The sequence below is a fragment of the Balaenoptera acutorostrata genome, chromosome X, assembly GCF_949987535.1.
Source record: "Balaenoptera acutorostrata chromosome X, mBalAcu1.1, whole genome shotgun sequence".
Lineage (NCBI taxonomy): Eukaryota > Metazoa > Chordata > Mammalia > Artiodactyla > Balaenopteridae > Balaenoptera > Balaenoptera acutorostrata.
Window position 1 is genome coordinate 41,534,505 of NC_080085.1, and position 17,582 is coordinate 41,552,086.

At 38.0% G+C, this 17,582-nt stretch overlaps 1 protein-coding gene across 11 annotated transcripts in view; it reads left to right on the forward strand.

The window, feature by feature from the left end:
• The window catches only part of JADE3 (jade family PHD finger 3), a 181,114-nt gene that overhangs the window by 125,199 nt on the left and 38,333 nt on the right, over positions 1 to 17,582 (forward strand). For all 11 annotated transcript variants that reach the window (XM_057538126.1, XM_057538119.1, XM_057538121.1 and 8 more), the window contains one exon: positions 2,413 to 2,570. In XM_057538126.1, coding sequence (XP_057394109.1) covers positions 2,413 to 2,570 — 158 coding nt within the window. The remainder of the gene's footprint in view (positions 1 to 2,412; positions 2,571 to 17,582) is intronic.

Below are 17,582 nucleotides of genomic sequence, written 5' to 3' on the forward strand. Positions count from 1 at the left end.
GAGACATAAGACTAGGTAAAGATGATGCAAAATTCTGTTTGCAGATGATGTGATAGTATATTTAGAAAACCTTAGAAAAGTCAATGATAAAACTAACTCAAGCCATTGGGGGCTTCCCTGGTGGCGCAGTGGTTGAGAATCTGCCTGCTAATGCAGGGGACACGGGTTTGAGCCCTGGTCTGGGAAGATCCCACATGCCGCGGAGCAACTGGGCCCGTGAGCCACAGCTACTGAGCCTGCGCGTCTGGAGCCTGTGCTCCGCAACAGGAGAGGCCGCGATAGTGAAGAGGCCCGCGCACCGCGATGAAGAGTGGCCCCCGCTTGCCGCAACTGGAGAAAGCCCTCGCACAGAAACGAAGACCCAACACAGCCAAAAATAAATATAAAAATAAATAAATAAATAAGACCTGGTGCAACCAAATAAATAAATAAATATTTAAGAAAAAAAAAAAACTAACTCAAGCCGTAAAAGAATTCAGTAAGGTGGCAGGATGTGAAGTTAACATATAAAATCAAAAGCTTTTATAATCAGGTGGAGGATATTAACACTCCTGGGGCATGTTGTAATGCAGGAAGTTAAGGAAATACTCAAAAAAAGGGTGGGATGTGTCAGAAGAGCACAGGTGCAAACCAACCTGAAAGAGCTCCCAGTGACCAAAGGTGGAACAATTTGAACATCAAGATAAATAACAATAATACTGAATTATAACCCAAAGAATAAAATAGATCCATGAGTCTATAATGATATAAATAAATAATTGAATGAATGAACGAATGAACAAACAAATAATAAATAAATAAGGGAGAAGGGGCGGGTCTTTTTTACAGAGGAATTCCAATTAGTAAATGTAGAACTGAGGGAAATAGAAAATCACCATTAGAATACCACAGTAATAACTGTTACAGGCAAGGTATCTATTCGTGGATGCTAAAATTAGTCCATGACAGTTTGAGGAGAAACAGGATGTTTTCATGATCTCAGAGTATCTCCTCTAAGATATTTATTAATTTCAAAGGAAAATATAGTAACCTAACAGCTGAGAAAACCAGCGAGACACACTGCCTTAACCAACTGATAAAGTTTAACATCAGCACTAATAAGACATTGACATCATACATTCCTGATATAATGGGATAAGAGGGTCACAGCAACCTTTCTATGGCATTTTTGCTCAGAAATGAATAAGCTCAGTGAGAAAACATCAGACAAACCCAGATTGTAGGGACATTCTATAAAATATATGACCAGTACTCTTCAGAAGTGTCGAGGTCTGGAAAGACTGAGAAACTATCACAAATTGGAGGATACTAAGGAGACATGACAGCTGCTGCAATGTGGGATCCTGGATTGAATTCTGGAACAGAAGGACATTAGGGGGAAAATTAGTAAAATTTGAATAAGTTTTGTAGATTAATTATAGTATTATAGTAATGTTAATTTCCTGGTTTAGGTAATTGTACTCTGGTTATGTGAGATGTTAACATTAGAGGGAACTATGTGAAGGGTATATGGGAGCTCTGTACTATTTTTGTAACTTTTCTGTAAGACTAAAATTATGTCTAAGTAAATAATTTTAAAATAAGGTGATAGCTAAATAAACGATTATAAGTTATTTATTTATTTTAAAATTAATTTTTATTGGAGTATGGTTGCTTTACAATGTTGTATTAGCCTCCACTGAACAACAAAATGAATCAGCCATACACATACAGTTATCCCTTCCCTTTTGGACTTACCTCCCATTTAGGTTACCACAGGGCACTAGGTGAGTTCCCTGTGTTATACAGCATTTTCCCATCAGTTGTCCATTATTATACATAGTACCAATAATGTATATGTGTCAATCCCAGTCTCGCAATAAGATCATCTATACCATTTTTCTAGATTCCACATATGTACGTTATTATACGATATTTGCTTTTCTCTTTCTGACTTACTTCACTCTGTATGACACTCTCTAGGTCCATCCACATCTCTACAAATGACCCACTTTCATTCCTTTTTATGGCTGAGTAGTATTCCATTGTATATACGTACCACATCTTCTTTATCCATTCCTCTGGATTATAAGTTATCATAGGATACTTGTTGCTTAATTTGAGAGAGTTAAGGATTGTTTGTTTTACACAGACTCTTTAAGAGTAACCTGTATTGTTGATTTAAATTCAAGGAGCCCAGGAAAATAATTCAGGAAGTACCCCTTTACTCTTTATTAAATCCAGAAGCTGGCTTCCCTGTCAATACTTCAGACTCTTTACAAATAGAAGTTGATCTGGCCATTTACAAAGTTAAGAGACGTCTCTCTTGTTGAAGTGCAGAGTGGGTGGGGATAGTCTTTTTAAAAGGAGAACATTAAATGGTGTTAGTTCCATAGTGATGATCTTCTCAAGGTGTATGCAATGTCTTCCCAGGTATTCCGGAAGGACCTTATCAGTGCGATGAAACTTCCAGACTCTCACCATATTAATCCTGACAGCTATTACCTCTTTGCGGATACATGGAAGGAAGAATGGGAAAAGGGAGTCCAGGTACCAGCCAGTCCAGACACTGTTCCACAGCCTTCCCTCAGGTATTTTCATGCTTGTATCTTTGATTTAGGGGATGAATGCTCTTATGGTTATCTGTGTGCTGCTTGAGGAGAGACTTTGAGTGGCTAATTAAACATTTATAATGCAAAGTCACATACCATGTTCAGCAATTCACTCAGACCAATGGCAGATTATACCAGGCTAGGATAGGTCAGTAGTTGAAGTCAAGCTCATTTATTTAGGGATAATATATGTACCTATTCACAGGATAAAACTGTTTGAAGTCCAGTCTGAAATTATGATAAGGTTTTGGAGACCAAGATTTCCCAGTCTGACACAATAATCAGTAACATTTATTAATTAGCTTTTGAAGAGAAGCAGAGCATTAATTACATAACCCCATAATAACCCTATTAATATATAACGCCATGACAAGTTGCTTCATTTTAATAGGGGCTTCATAGTGATAGCATCTGTAGACAGAGGGCCAAAACATACAGAGTTTGTAAAATGCATAAACCCAAATGAAAGGGGATAACTGGAATAATTGGGTTGACCATAAGCACACAGCCTTCATTTGCAAAGACTTAAGAAAGTTTAAGTAGGAGAGGACTTTTCTGACAGAGGAAGTAGTAAGTTTAGCTCCTCAAGAGTAATGACTGGTTTTGGAAGCCATTTTTTCTTACTGGTCTTTGTGTTCCCAGTGCTTTGCACAAAGGCCAGCATGAAATAAAATGCTTGGTATGAGTTTGAGTGAGTGAGGGAAGGAAGGAAAGGGAAGGAATAGAATCAGATAAAGGGGCTGGTGGGACCTGCTGGTTACTATGAGAAATGGTACATCTCATTGTATAGCTATCTATTTCTAGTACATATTAGGTTCTTAAAGGTTAGAGACCACATTCTTGAATTCTCGGCCCCTAGCATCAGGTTCTTAGGTCTTAGTCATATTCCAGAAATGCTTGTCAAATCACTTCTAAAAACCCAAGCCTAGGCTGTCCCACCCACAGAGAGACTGTCTGTGTTCTGTTAAGGAAAACTTCACAGTCTTGCCCAGTACACTTACTGACCCTCACTAGTTCATCATCATTGCCAGCATCTTCCTAGAAATCACAACAGCATCATGAATGAACATAGGAGTCAGGCATTTTCATGTCCTTACTGTCAGTATTTTTATATACTGTTGCAGTAACTGGGGAGCCTAGACTTCCACCTTAAACCAGCAGTAATGATGCATCCCTCTCCCTCCCATCTATCGTACTATCAGAGGAGACTTTCACCACTCCTTAGAGGTAATGAGGACACCTGCTTCCCCCACCCCATGGTATCAGTGGAGGCCACATAGGGAGCAGTAGTAAGGTGCTCTTATCAATCCCAGCAAAGGAGGTATCAGTGGAGGCCTAATGGGAAGCCAGAACTCTCAGCCTCACCCAGTAGTAACAAAGAGTCCCTGCCCCGGATGTCAACACAGGCCAAATGGTGAACCAAGACATATACAATCACCTGGCAGTGATGAGGTGATATCCCCGGCAACCTGATCTCCATCCAGAGCAGTGTCAGAGGAAGCCAGTCAAAACAAAAGGTTTAAAGAAGATCCAGAGTCTCATAGCATAATCCTCAAAATGTCCAGTCTCCAGTGAAAAAAATCACTCATATCAAAAACTAGGAAGATCTCAACTTGAACAAAGATAATCAGTAGATGCCAGTACCAAGGTGACAGAGATATTAGAATTGTCTAACAAAGATTTAAAAGCAGCCATCATAAAAATGCTTCAGTGAGCAATTATGAGTACACTTAAAGCAAATGAAACAATAGTATCCCCTCTTTCATACCTGATATTGGCAATTTTTATCTCCTTTTTTACTTGCTATAGGTTGGTCATTTTTACTGACCATTTCACATTGAAGAGCCCCATAACTATTAATGAAATTGAATTTGTAATTAAAAACTCTCCCTAAAAATACCTCCAGGCCCAGATGCTTTCACTGGAAAATTCTTCCAAACATTTAAAGAAATAAAAAGTGATGATACTGGAAGAGAAATCTGAATCAAACTAAATGTAGTTATAGAATAAATAGTTGACCATGGGAACGTGGATACACTGTTGCAGTTTGAGAGGAACTAGATATGCAGCTAGAGGAACTTAATGAAGGCAAACTTATGGACATAAAGAAAGTGATTGTGATGAAAAGAATGAAGATGCCCCAGAGAAAATGATGCCAGAAAAAAACTGCACATTAATGGAACTCTCAGAAAATTTTTCAACAGTCAAAGCACAAAAGACAAATGTTGGAAACTGATCCAAGTTCATAAAGGAGTATGACAACTTGCCAAGACATAGAAAAGGTGCTTGCTCTGTGTCATAAATTTTGTAATTAAAAGAAGGAGTCAAGCACTGTACTCTTGATAAGTTTTTACAAAGAGATAAAAGAGTTTAAATTCTCAGTGTTTCAAATTATAGTGTATTAAATACATATTGGTTTTACTATTTTTTATTTCCCTATATAGTTATAGCCAACAGTAAGAGAGTAAAATGCTTTGACAAAAATTTTAAAGGTCACTGAACAATCACAGTTTTCCCCATTGATTATTAAGGTTGCTTTTCACAGTTTCAGTTTGCACAGTCATTTTTACAGTACAGTACCACTGTGCAAAGCGAGGACTACCTGCTTTAGTGACAGCAGATCAGTGGTTTTTTTGGAAGTGGCCAGTGGAGCAGGAGGGTACAAGGAAACTTTTAGAGGTAATGGATATATTTATTATCTTGGTTGTAGTTCTGGTTGCACAAATTTATATGTGTGTCGGAACTTGTTAATTTGTACATTTTAAATATATGCAGCTTAATATGTCATTTTTACCTCAATAATGTTAATAAAAGTATCATCCATATATGTAATTATAAATATATATTTAAATATATAAACAATCATCACAAATAAAGGAGTGTATAGATGGTAATAAAATGTGGTAGTGGGCCATGAAGGCACAACAGTATGTGATTAGAAGAGAAAAGGAAGAAAGACAACAAATGTGACTATAAGCTACCCAAGAGCAGAACCCTTACTGTCAAATAGTAGGTTGTCAATATACATTTACTATTGTAAGGAGAATAGGACGAAGGAAGGAAAGAGGAAAGCGGGTGGGTGTTAGGAAAGAAAATTAGCAAACAACCAAAAGATATTATAGTTGACCCTTGAACCACATGAGTTTGAACTGTGCAGGTCCACTTATATGTGGATTTTTTTCAATAGTAAATACTACAGTACTACACAGTCTGTGGGTGGTTGAATCCACAGATCCAGAACCACAGATATGGAGGGCCAACTGTAAATTATATGTGAATTTTTGACTGCATGAAGTGTCAGTGCCCATTACCCCTGTCTTGTTCAAAGATCAACTGTACATTCCTACCAGCATTGTATGAGGATTCCATTTTCTCTGCATCCTAACCAACACTTGTTATTGTCTGTATTTTTTATTGTAGCCATCCTAGTAGGTATGAAGTATATCTCATTGTGGTTTTGATTTGCATTTGCTTGATGGCTAATGATGTTGAGCATCTTTTCTTCATGTGCTTATTAGCCAGTTGTATATTCTTTTTGGAAGAGAGCTTTTCTACTTTATTACAAAGAGAAGAAGCCTTTATGTGGTCAGAAAAATACAAGGTTGACCTTTTTTCCCTTCCTGTGAAACACTACTGTTCAAACTGCAAAGTGAATCATCTCAGTTCACCTCTTTATGTTCTATCACATTCACTTTGGAATGGCTGCCTTTGGCTGCTGAAAATCTAACCCTTTAGTGAAAAGGGTAACAAAGTCCCCTGACCAGCAGTTCTAGAATATCCCATTTTTACTTGGTGCTTCGATGCATACCTCCTATATATATCTCTTCTTTGGAGAAATTATTCACATCTTTTGCCCATTAGAAAAATTGGGCTATTTGTCTTTTTATTGTTGAATTGTAAACGTTCTTTACATAGTCTAGATACAGGGGTTTTTAAAAAATATTTATCTATTTATTTATTTATTTGGCTGCACCGGATCTTAGTTGTGGCATGTGGGATTTTCGTTGCCCCGTTCAGGATCTTTAGTTGCAGCATGTGGGATCTTTTAGTTGCGGCATGCAGGCTCTTAGTGGCAGCATACGGGATCTAGTTCCCTGACCAGGGATCGAACCCAGGCCCCCTGCCTTGGGAGTGCAGAGTCTTAACCACTGGACCACCAGGGAGGTCCCTAGATACAGGTTTTTTATCAGATATATGATTTGCAAATCATTTCTCCCTTTCTGTGGGTTGTCTTTTCACTTCATTGATGGTGTCCTTTGAGGCACAAAAGTTTTTAATTTTGATAAAGTTCAGTTTATCTATTTATTTTCTTTTAGTTGCTTGTCCTTTTGGTGTCATATCTAAGAAATCATTGCCTAAACCAAGATCGTGAAGTTTTATACCTATGTTTTCTCCTAAGAATTCTGTAGTTTTATAAAACTCTTACATTTGGGTCTTTGATCCATTTAAGTTAATTTTTGTGTATGGCATGAGGTGTTAGGGGTCTAACTGCATTCTTTTGCTTGTGGATATCCATGTGTCCCAGCTCCATCTGTTGAGCAGCTCCTGTTTTGAAAGCAATGGACACTATATTATCCCAACCTTACCCACCTTGGTTCCACCAGGCTGCTATGAAAGAAAACATAGTTCTTGAATCACCAAGAAATCTCAGTTCCATCTTTTTAAATCTCCTTTCACAAATCTACTAAGGTGACCTTTCAAAAGTTTTTCCTACTTTGAACTGAGATGTTAATTTCTCTACTTCATGCTTCACTCTGTCCAAATATGTTACTTTTTCCCACTATATGGGAAAATACCATATATGTTCCTTTTTTATTGGTTAATTTTACAACTTTTTATGTTAGTGTTTCTTTTTTATATCTTTGTTGGGTTTTTTTCATAGATTACAAACTTTGTAGAAGTTAAGGAGGTGCCTGGTAAAAGTTTGGTTATTTACACTATTGAGAGAATACTTAGTTTTTGAAATTAAAAGATGTATAGCTTTATTCTTAAAAGCCACAAATAAAAGTATTTTCTTCTGACATAACTGCCAAATCTAAACAAATGTAAATGTTTCATAGCAAACCCTTGCAACGATTGCTTTCAGATTTAAAATAACGATAGTGTATTACCTTCATATAAAAATAAATGTTCACTAATAATTATTCAATTGTAAAAATTCTTCCTGCCTTCCAAATTTGAAAAATTGTCAGTGTGCATTAAAAGCATGATGACATTCCTTGATTTTGTGATAAATTTTTTTTTAATTTATTTTATTTTTGGCTGCATTGGGTCTTTGTTACTGCACACGGGTTTTCTCTAGTTGAGGCAATCAGGGGCTACTCTTCGTTGCAGTGTGCAGGCTTCTCATTGTGGTGGCTTCTCTTGTTGCGGAGCATGGGCTCTAGGCGCGTGGGCTTCAGTAGTTGTGGCGCATGAGCTTAGTAGTTGCTCGCGGGCTCTAGAGCGCAGACTCAGTAGTTGTGGCACACGGGCTTAGTTGCTCCATGGCATGTGGGATATTCCTGGACCAGGGCTCGAACCCATGTCCCTTGCATTGGCAGGCGGCTTCTTAACCACTGTGCCACCAGGGAAACCTGTGCTAAATATTTTTAATAAAGAATGTTATAGCAGTTCACAATAGCATATGAAAAGTATCAGAATGTAAAAACAAAAATCTTTTAATATATTATTTTGGGTTGACTCCTCCGTGTTAGTTTTAGTAAAATTAAAACCTCATTGGTTAGTTATTTTCTACTGATGGATATCTCTGGAGAAAATATTCTAAAATATAAATCTGTTAGAGAAATTTAAGAATGAATCTAATGTAACAAAATAGTTACTTAAGTGGAAACATACATGAAAATATTGGGAAATAATTTTTTACCATTATGTATGTATTAGTCAGGATAGGCCAACTGCTATAACAAACATCTCCGGAAGTCTCAGCAACTTAACACAGTGAAGGTTTTATTTTTTGCACATGTCTCCATCCAGTGTGGGTTTGGGATGTGGGTCATCTCTGCCCGACATAGGCATTCAGGGACTCAGGCTCTTTTTATGAGTGACTCCTCTGTCTGCCAGATCTTTTCCCACTCCCTTTTCCACCCCCAAACTTCTAAATCCAGTCTGCAGGAAAAGAAAAGGCAGCATGGAGGGTTATACAGGTAGATTTGGAGGGGGGCTAGGTTTTGAAGTGGATTATCCACACATATGCCATTAGCCAGAACTCATTCACATGGCCCACCTAACTGCAAAGGATACTGGGGAATGCAGTCTTGCTATGTGCCTAGATGGAAAAAGAAACATGGTTTGGTGAACACATTAGCATTTCTCTGTTACTCCTTGGCAGTGGTATTACGAACTCAAAGCTGCATGAGCACAAGAACCTTACTGATTTCTTTTTTAACATTTTTATTGGAGTATAATTGCTTTACACTGGTGTGTTAGTCTCTGCTGTATAAAAAAGTGAATCAGCTATACATATACATATATCCCCATATCCCCCTCCTTCTTGTGTCTCCCTCCCACCCTCCCTATCCCACCCCTCTAGGTGGTCACAAAGCCCCGAGCTGATCTCCCTGTGTGATGCAGCTGCTTCCCACTAGCTATCTGTTTTACATTTAGTAGTGTATATATGTCAATGCCACTCTCTCACTTCATCTAAGCTTACCCTTCTCCCTTCCCATGTCCTCAAGCCCATTCTCTACATCTGCGTCTTTATTCCTGTCCTGCCCCTATGTTCTTCAGAACCATTTTTCTTTTCTTAGATTCCATATATATGTGTTAGCATACGGTATTTGTTTTTCTCTTTCTGACTTACTTCACTCTGCATGACAGACGCTAGGTCCATCCACCTCACTACAAATAACTCAATTTCATTTCCTTTTATGGCTGAATAATATTCCATTGTATATATGTGCCACATCTTTATCCATTCATCTGTCGATGGACACTTAGGTTGCTTCCATGTCCTGGCTATTGTAAATAGTGCTGCAATGAACATTTTGGTACATGACTCTTTTTGAATTATGGTTTTCTCAGGGTATAGGCCCAGTAGTGGGATTGCTGGGTCATATGATAGTTCTATTTTTAGTTTTTTAAGGAACCTCCATACTGTTCTCCATAATGGCTGTATCCATTTACATTCCCACCAACAGTGCAAGAGGGTTCTCTTTTCTCCACACCCTCTCCAGCATTTATTGTTTCTAGATTTTTTGATGATGGCCATTCTGACTGGTGTGAGGTGATACCTCACTGGAGTTTTGATTTCATTTCTCTAATGATTAGTGATGTTGAGCATCCTTTCATGTGTTTGTTGGCAATCTATCTTCTTTAGAGAAATGGCTATTTAGGTCTTCTGCCCATTATTGGATTGGCTTGTTTGGTTTTTTTTGATATTGAGCTGCATGAGCTGCTTGTATATTTTGGAGATTAATACTTTGTCAGTTGCTTCATTTGCCTATTTTCTCCCATTCTGAGGGTTGTCTTCTCATCTTGTTTATGGTTTCCTTTGCTGTGCAAAAGCTTTGAAGTTTCATTAGGTCCCATTTGTTTATTTTTGTTTTTATTTCCATTTCTCTAGGAGGTGGGTCAAAAAGGATCTTGCTGTGATATGTGTCATAGAGTGTTCTGCCTATGTTTTCCTCTAAGAGTTTGATAGTGTCTGGCCTTACATTTAGGTCTTTAATCCATTTTGAGTTTATTTTTGTGTATGGTGTTAGGGAGTGTTCTAATTTCATTCTTTTACATGTAGCTGTCCAGATTTCCCAGCACCACTTACTGAAGAGGCTGTCTTTTCTCCATTGTATATTCTTGCCCCCTTTATCAAAGATAAGGTGACTATATGTGCATGGGTTTATCTCTGGGCTTTCTGTCCTGTTCCATTGATCTATATTTCTGTTTTTGTGCCAGTACCATACTGTCTTGATTACTGTAGCTTTGTAGTATAGTCTGAAGTCTGGGAGCCTCATTCCTCTAGCTCCGTTTTTCTTTCTCAGGATTGGTTTGGCTGTTCAGGGTCTTTTGTGTTTCCATAAAAAATTGTGAAATTTTTTGTTCTACTTCAGTGAAAAATGCCATTGGTAGTTTGATAGGGATTGCATTGAATCTGTAGATTGCTTTGGGTGGTATAGTCATTTTCACAATGTTGGTTCTTCCAATCCAAGAACATGGTATATCTCTCCATCTGTTTGTATCATCTTTAATTTATTTCATCCATGTCTTATAGTTTTCTGCATACAGGTCTTTTGTCTCCTTAGGTAGGTTTATTCCTAGGTATTTTATTCTTTTTGTTGCAGTGGTAAATGGGAGTGTTTCCTTAATTTCTTTCTCAGATTTTTCATCATTAGTGTATAGGAATTCAAGAGATTTCTGTGCATTAATTTTGTATCCTGCAACTTTATCACATTCATTGATTAGCTCTAGTAGTTTTCTGGTAGAGTCTTTAGGATTCTCTATGTATAGTATCATGTCATCTGCAAACAGTGACAGCTTTCCTTTTTCTTTTCTGATTTGGATTCCTTTTATTTCTTTTTCTTCCCTGATTGCTGTGGCTGAAACTTCCAAAACTATGTTGAATAATAGTGGTGAGAGTGGGCACCTTGTCTTGTTCCTGATCTTAGTGGAAATGGTTTCAGTTTTACACCATTGAGAACGATGTTGGCTGTGGGTTTGTCATATATGGCCTTTATTATGTTGAGGTAAGTTCCCTCTATGCCTACTTTTTGGAGGGTTTTTATCATAAATGGGTGTTGAATTTTGTCGAAAGCTTTTTCTGCATCTGTTGAGATGATCATATGGTTTTTATCCTTCGATTTGTTAATATGGTGAATTGCATTGATTGATTTGCATATATTGAAGAATCCTTGCATTCCTGGGATAAACCCCACTTGATCATGGTATATGATCCTTTTAATGTGCTGTTGGATTCTGTTTGCTAGTATTTTGTTGAGGATTTTTGCATCTCTGTTCATTAGTGATATTGGCCTTTAGTTTTCTTTCTTTGTGACATCTTTGTCTGGTTTTGGTATCAGGGTGATGGTGGCCTCGTGTAATGAGTTTGGGAGTGTTCCTGCCTCTGCTATATTTTGGAAGAGTTTGAGAAGGATAGGTGTTAGCTCTTCTCTAAATGTTTGATAGAATTCGCCTGTGAATCCATCTGGTCCTGGGCTTTTGTTTGTTGGAAGATTTTAAATCACAGTTTCAATTTCAGTGCTTGTGATCGGTCTGTTTATATTTTCTCTTTCTTCCTGGTTCAGTCTCAGAGTAACCTTACTGATTATTGATTTATTTATTTATTTTGGTTGCACCTGGTCTTAGTTGTGGCAGGTGGACTCCTTGGTTGCGGCATGTGGGCTCCTTAGTTGTGACAGGTGGGCTCCTTAGTTGCGGCTTGCAGGCTCCTTTAGTTGCAGGTCACTGGCTCCTTAGTTGTGGCATGTGAACTCTTAGTTGCGGCATGCATGTGGGATCTAGTTTCCTGACCATGAATCGAACCCAGGCCCCTTGCATTGGGAGCTTGGAGTCTTAACTGCTGTGCCACCAGGGAAGTCCCAGAACTTTACTGCTTTTATTCACCACTGTAACCCTGTAGTTGATGCTATGATCTGTACTGCCCAGATTCCCATTTAGTCTTAGGACCTGTCCACATGGTCAGGATAGTCTGACTTCTTACCTGGCAGCTCTGGGCTCCAAGAGTGAGTTTTCTAAGTGATAAGAAGTAGAAGGTGGCTCTCCAGCAGCAGCAATTTCATCATCTCTGCCTCCTATGACTCTTCCTCAGACACTGCTTGACCAGGTGGCTTGAGCAAGACCCCAGTCTAGTTACTGAGTCCAGAGAAACTGTGATTAAACACTGCTTCTCGTTCCCTTTCCTCAGCCCTCAGTGTTAACTTTGTAAGAATATAAATATATTTCTTTTTACAAATAAGCCAATGGAGATAGTTTATGGTTACTAACATAGTATTTATAGGCTTAAAACAAATGTACTCATGGTGATTAAATGTAATTACTGTTATAGACTTTACAAAACCATAGTGGTTCTCAGGCAACACAAAGTAGAGAAGGAATTCCGTGTTTTTTAAAAATTATCAAAAAGGAAACTGAGAATCAGCCTAACACTTGTGTCCTCAACTCCTGCTTTTCCTTCCCACCCTACCTCTCATTTTTAGTCCACTTAGTAAATGACATTTTAAAAAAATTTTTTATCTACATTAATCAGGAGGAGACAACACTAACTTTACTGCTTACACAAAACTGTCAGATCCAGAATATGAAAATGTTGATATAAGCCAGATAAATTATTTACATATTCTTTTTTTTTAAGCATAATTAGCTTCTGTGCCTCATTTTTTGCAATTTATGAAAATCTAGATGTTTAGCTAACTTCTTTTTGGGGGCAAAGGAGGGAATAAGGGTGCCATTCTTTTTGGAAGCTATATAATTTTAAAATAATATGCAAAGTCCAATATTATGGCCAAAAAGACAGTTACTAGCTCATTTTTACTGTTGTGCTTGAACCTGGATAGAATTTTTTTTTCTAAGAAATCAATGTAAATGAAGTTTGATTATCAGATTTACAAGAAATTTAAAACTACCAAAGCTTTGAAAATACTCACAAGCATTAGATTGTATATCAAACATAAAGAGAAAGTAGAGAATGGAAAAGTCTTACTAAAAATCTAGAAGCACTAGTCAAGACAACAAAAACCTCATACTCTTCAAAGCCCAAATCCCCTGAATTTTTTATGTGTAAGCATTGAACTTCAGTCTGTTTTCCCTAGGGGATTACTTGACCCTGTAGTTGAGATCAAAGGAATATTGACACTCATTTTAGGTAACAACATTTTGTTACCAAATTTAGCTGAATTCAAAGCATTGTTGAAAATGTGCAGTTTCTTCTACAGTAAATGTAAATGCATTTATGTGTGATAATCCCGCAATTATAATAATTATAATTTTGGTTTAAAAAAAAAAAAGAAGTGGAAGGTGCCAGTCTCAAGGCCTGCACTCAGAAAATGTCACAGTATTACTTCCACCATATTTTATTAGAGCAGTTGCAGAGAGCTCCCAGACTGAAGGGGAGGGAAATAGACCCTACCTCTCAACAGAAGGACTATCAAAGGATTTGTGACTGTCTTCAATCCATCACAATAGTAATATTTGTAATGTTTGTATTTGAGTTACTTGTCTTATTGCCTACAGACAGATTAATCAACCAGCTAGAGAAACTTAAATACTAGTAAAACTAAGCACTTGCTTTTTATTTATTACCTAATCCACAAGATTGTCAAAATGCTTCAGAATTTTATTTCCTAATGAACTTACAGAAGTAATTTTGGATGTATATAAATTAATTGACCTGATTCTTGGGTGCTAAAACTGAAAAGGGGTGAAAAAAGATACAACAGAGTAGGTGGAGCAAATCCTTTTAGAGTTTTTGTTCCAGCTTTCAGGTTAGGTTTTCCTCTCTGTTCCATTATCCTTTCTGCTATTCTCTTGTCCCTTAGTTTAGGGTAGTGTAGTGCATATACGTACGTGGTGATTGAGGGGAGGGGTACAGAGAATTCTGAAATGGAGCCAGCTTGCGCTGTAAGTTACAGTTGTTTAAATAAGCCTTTTCATTACCACAAGGAATTTTTTGAAGTAAGTTCAACAAATAAAGATGATGTTAACCCCATTACATGTTTTTTAGTTAGACCGTGGATGATTTTGATGCTCATCAATGATAAACAAGTTTCAGATAGTTTTTGTTTTGTTTCGTTTTGTGTTCATTTGTATATATTTTTTTTAATTTTATTTATTTATTTATGGCTGTGTTGGGTCTTCGTTTCTGTGCGAGGGCTTTCTCTAGTTGTGGCAAGCGGGGGCCACTCTTCATCGCGGTGTGCGGGCCTCTCACTATCGCGGCCTCTCTTGTTGCGGAGCACAGGCTCCAGACGCGCAGGCTCAGCAATTGTGGCTCACGGGGCCAGTTGCTCAGTGGCATGTGGGATCCTCCCAGACCAGGGCTCGAACCCACGTCGCCTGCATTGGCAGGCAGATTCTCAACCACTGCGCCACCAGGGAAGCTCCATTTGTATATTTAAATTAGTTTCTTTCACAGTAAGGTTCCAATGGAAGGAAAGCAATGCTTCATGTTTGGTTAAAAGGAAGCATGCATTATAAGTTATATTACACATAAGTGGTTAATGTTATATTTATCATGTATGTGTATATGATTTTTAAATTGTAGATGAATTATTGATTTACTGTAAAAACAAAAATAATCAGAATACAAATATTAACTGTATAATATATATGCTTATACAACATGTACATATATATGTACAAATAAATGGGAACATTCTGTAACTTGCTTTTCTCACTTAACAATATATTATCATATACTTCTAAGTCATTAGTGATACTGGAAGAGAGGATGGTTAGATATCCAGAGAGGCCTAGTTCTCCTTGGAATGTAAATGTTGGACTAACTGGGTTATGGAGAGCAGTACTTTCTTCACTAAACTCCAGACTCAAATATGTAACTACCAATGCAATGTTTCCGCTTGGGTGTCCAATAGACATCTCAGACTTAAAGTGTCCCAAACTGAACTAGTGATGTTCTTCCCAAACTAGTTCCACCTGTAATTTTCTACATTTAACTAATAGCAGATTCATTCTTCCTGTTCAGTCTTTCAGGCCAAAATTCCTTGAGTCATCTTTGATTCTTTATTGCCTCATACCCCATATTCAGTATCAAAGGAGATCCCCTTGGTTCTACTTTTCAAAATATATCAGATTTCATATAGTAAGTCAAAGGAAGAATGGCCCCTAATGATAAATGGGAGCACAAGCCTGCCTCCCACTCCACTGCTATATTTCATCATCATGCTTCTCTCACCTCCCCCACTCTCCTTGCCCCACTCTTCACACACCTCCTTTCCCATTCCATTTTAGGCAGCAGCAGTCTACCATTTTGCTTTCAATTATGAGAATCAATAAAGAGCACTTTTATACACACATTTATCTTATTTAAAGTTTAAAGCAGTCTTTTGGTAGCTTTTCCAGTTACTATTGCTGTATAAATTGTTTTTCCAGTTACTGTTGCCCCCAAACTTAGCATCAAGCAACGATGTTTTTATACTTATAGGTTCTGTGGGTCAGGAATTCAGACAGGGCACAGTGGGGATGGCTAGTCTCTGTTCTACTATGTCTAGGGCCTCATCTAGGAAGACTTGAAGTTTGGGGGTGACTCAGCGGCTGGGGGCTGGAATCATCTAAAGGCTTTCACTAACATGTCTGCCACCTGGGCTGGGATGACATAAAGATTGCACATGGCCTCTCCATTTGGTTTGGCTCCTCATAGCATGACAACCTCAGCATAGGCAGACTCTCTACAGGCCTCAGGCACAGGGGTCCACATGCACGTGTTCCAGCAAAAAGATGAAGCTGTTTTCCCTTTTATGACCCAGCCTTGCAATTCTCATAGCGTCACTTCTGCTGTATTCTATTGGTGGAAACAGTCACATGCCCTTCCTGGTTCAAAAGGAGGGGAAATAGACTTCACCACTTGATGGGGCAGTGGGAGAGTCACATTGTAGAAGAGCGTGTGGAATTTTTAAAATACCATCTGTCACAGAGGTTGTAATTGTCTTTTGTTTCATAAATGAGGCATGGAGTCTTGTGGAGAAGCAGAGTGGCGAGATTAACAAGGGGCATCTTGGGAAACTACTCCTAGAGATATTATTATAAGGGCCTCCTGTTTAGTTAGCTTCTAAGGCACTTATTTCAAGCCTTTAAAAATCTACGATGTTGTGGTATTTGTGCAATTCCTATGCTATTCACAGATGATTCTGATCCGCTCATTAGGAAATGAAGCATAGTCTCTACCTGTTAAATATTTAGATCAACTGAAGACACACTGAAGACTCACTGTGCATAAGACACTGGAAGAGGCTGTAGGTCAGCTTAGAGTGGTTGCAGCTTCTTTTTTTTGCCTCCTCAGTGTCACAGGAGTGTTCACATGGGCTAGAAGTAGCTGACCTACCCTGAGGAACAGGTGGATAGGCTTTCTTTCTATGAGGCTAAGCAGGTGTGGTTGTGGGTCCTTTCACCAAAATCAGTCATCCAGAAAGTTACTACAACATTCGTTTACACTCAAGCATCCAAATTGAAAACTGCACTTACTACATTACTCTAACAAAATTGCTCATATCTCTAGGCTTGTGAGCTTTTGCTGATTTGTTCAGTGGTCTGGTGACCATTCAAAGAGTGTCCCTCTACCAAGTGTATAGTGGCCAGAGAAGAAAATCACTGAGGGATGATCCTGGGATTTCCTCCAGCTATAGCAATGTTATGTGTACTTGAAGATGTTAAAGCTGCATTTTACAAAACCCCAAAGTAATATTTTTTCATTTATTCTCATAGACCTTCCCTCTATCGTTATAAGAATTTCTCCTTGTGAGTGCGTATTAACCACCTTTTACCCATGCATTTCCTTGCCTTTGGTATTACTGTTTCGGCCTATAATTTTTTTTATTGTCATAGGCTCAGTCCTTAGATTCAGACCTTTAGTTCAAGATACATATGAAAGATGAGTGAGATATCATCATCATTGTTATAAATTTTGCATTGAAATATACACACAGAAAGATAACTAATGCATAACTGTATAACTCAGTTTTCATGAATTAAATACACTTGCTTAACTGACACCCAGATCAAGAAATAGAACATTACCAGCACCCCAAAAGCCCTCCTTCTGCTCCTCCCCACTGACTTCCTTCACCATAGGTGACAGTTTTGCCAGTTTTTAACCTTCATACTGAGACTGGATTGTTTTGTTCATCATTATGGTTGTGAGATTCATCCATGCTATTGCATGGAGCATTTCATTAAGTTTCACTTCTGTGTCATATTCCATTGTGTGATACACCACATTTCATTTATCCATTCTGCTTTTGATAGATATTTGGGTTGCTTTCAGTTTTCAGCTATTATGAAAAATGCTAATATGGACATTTTTAT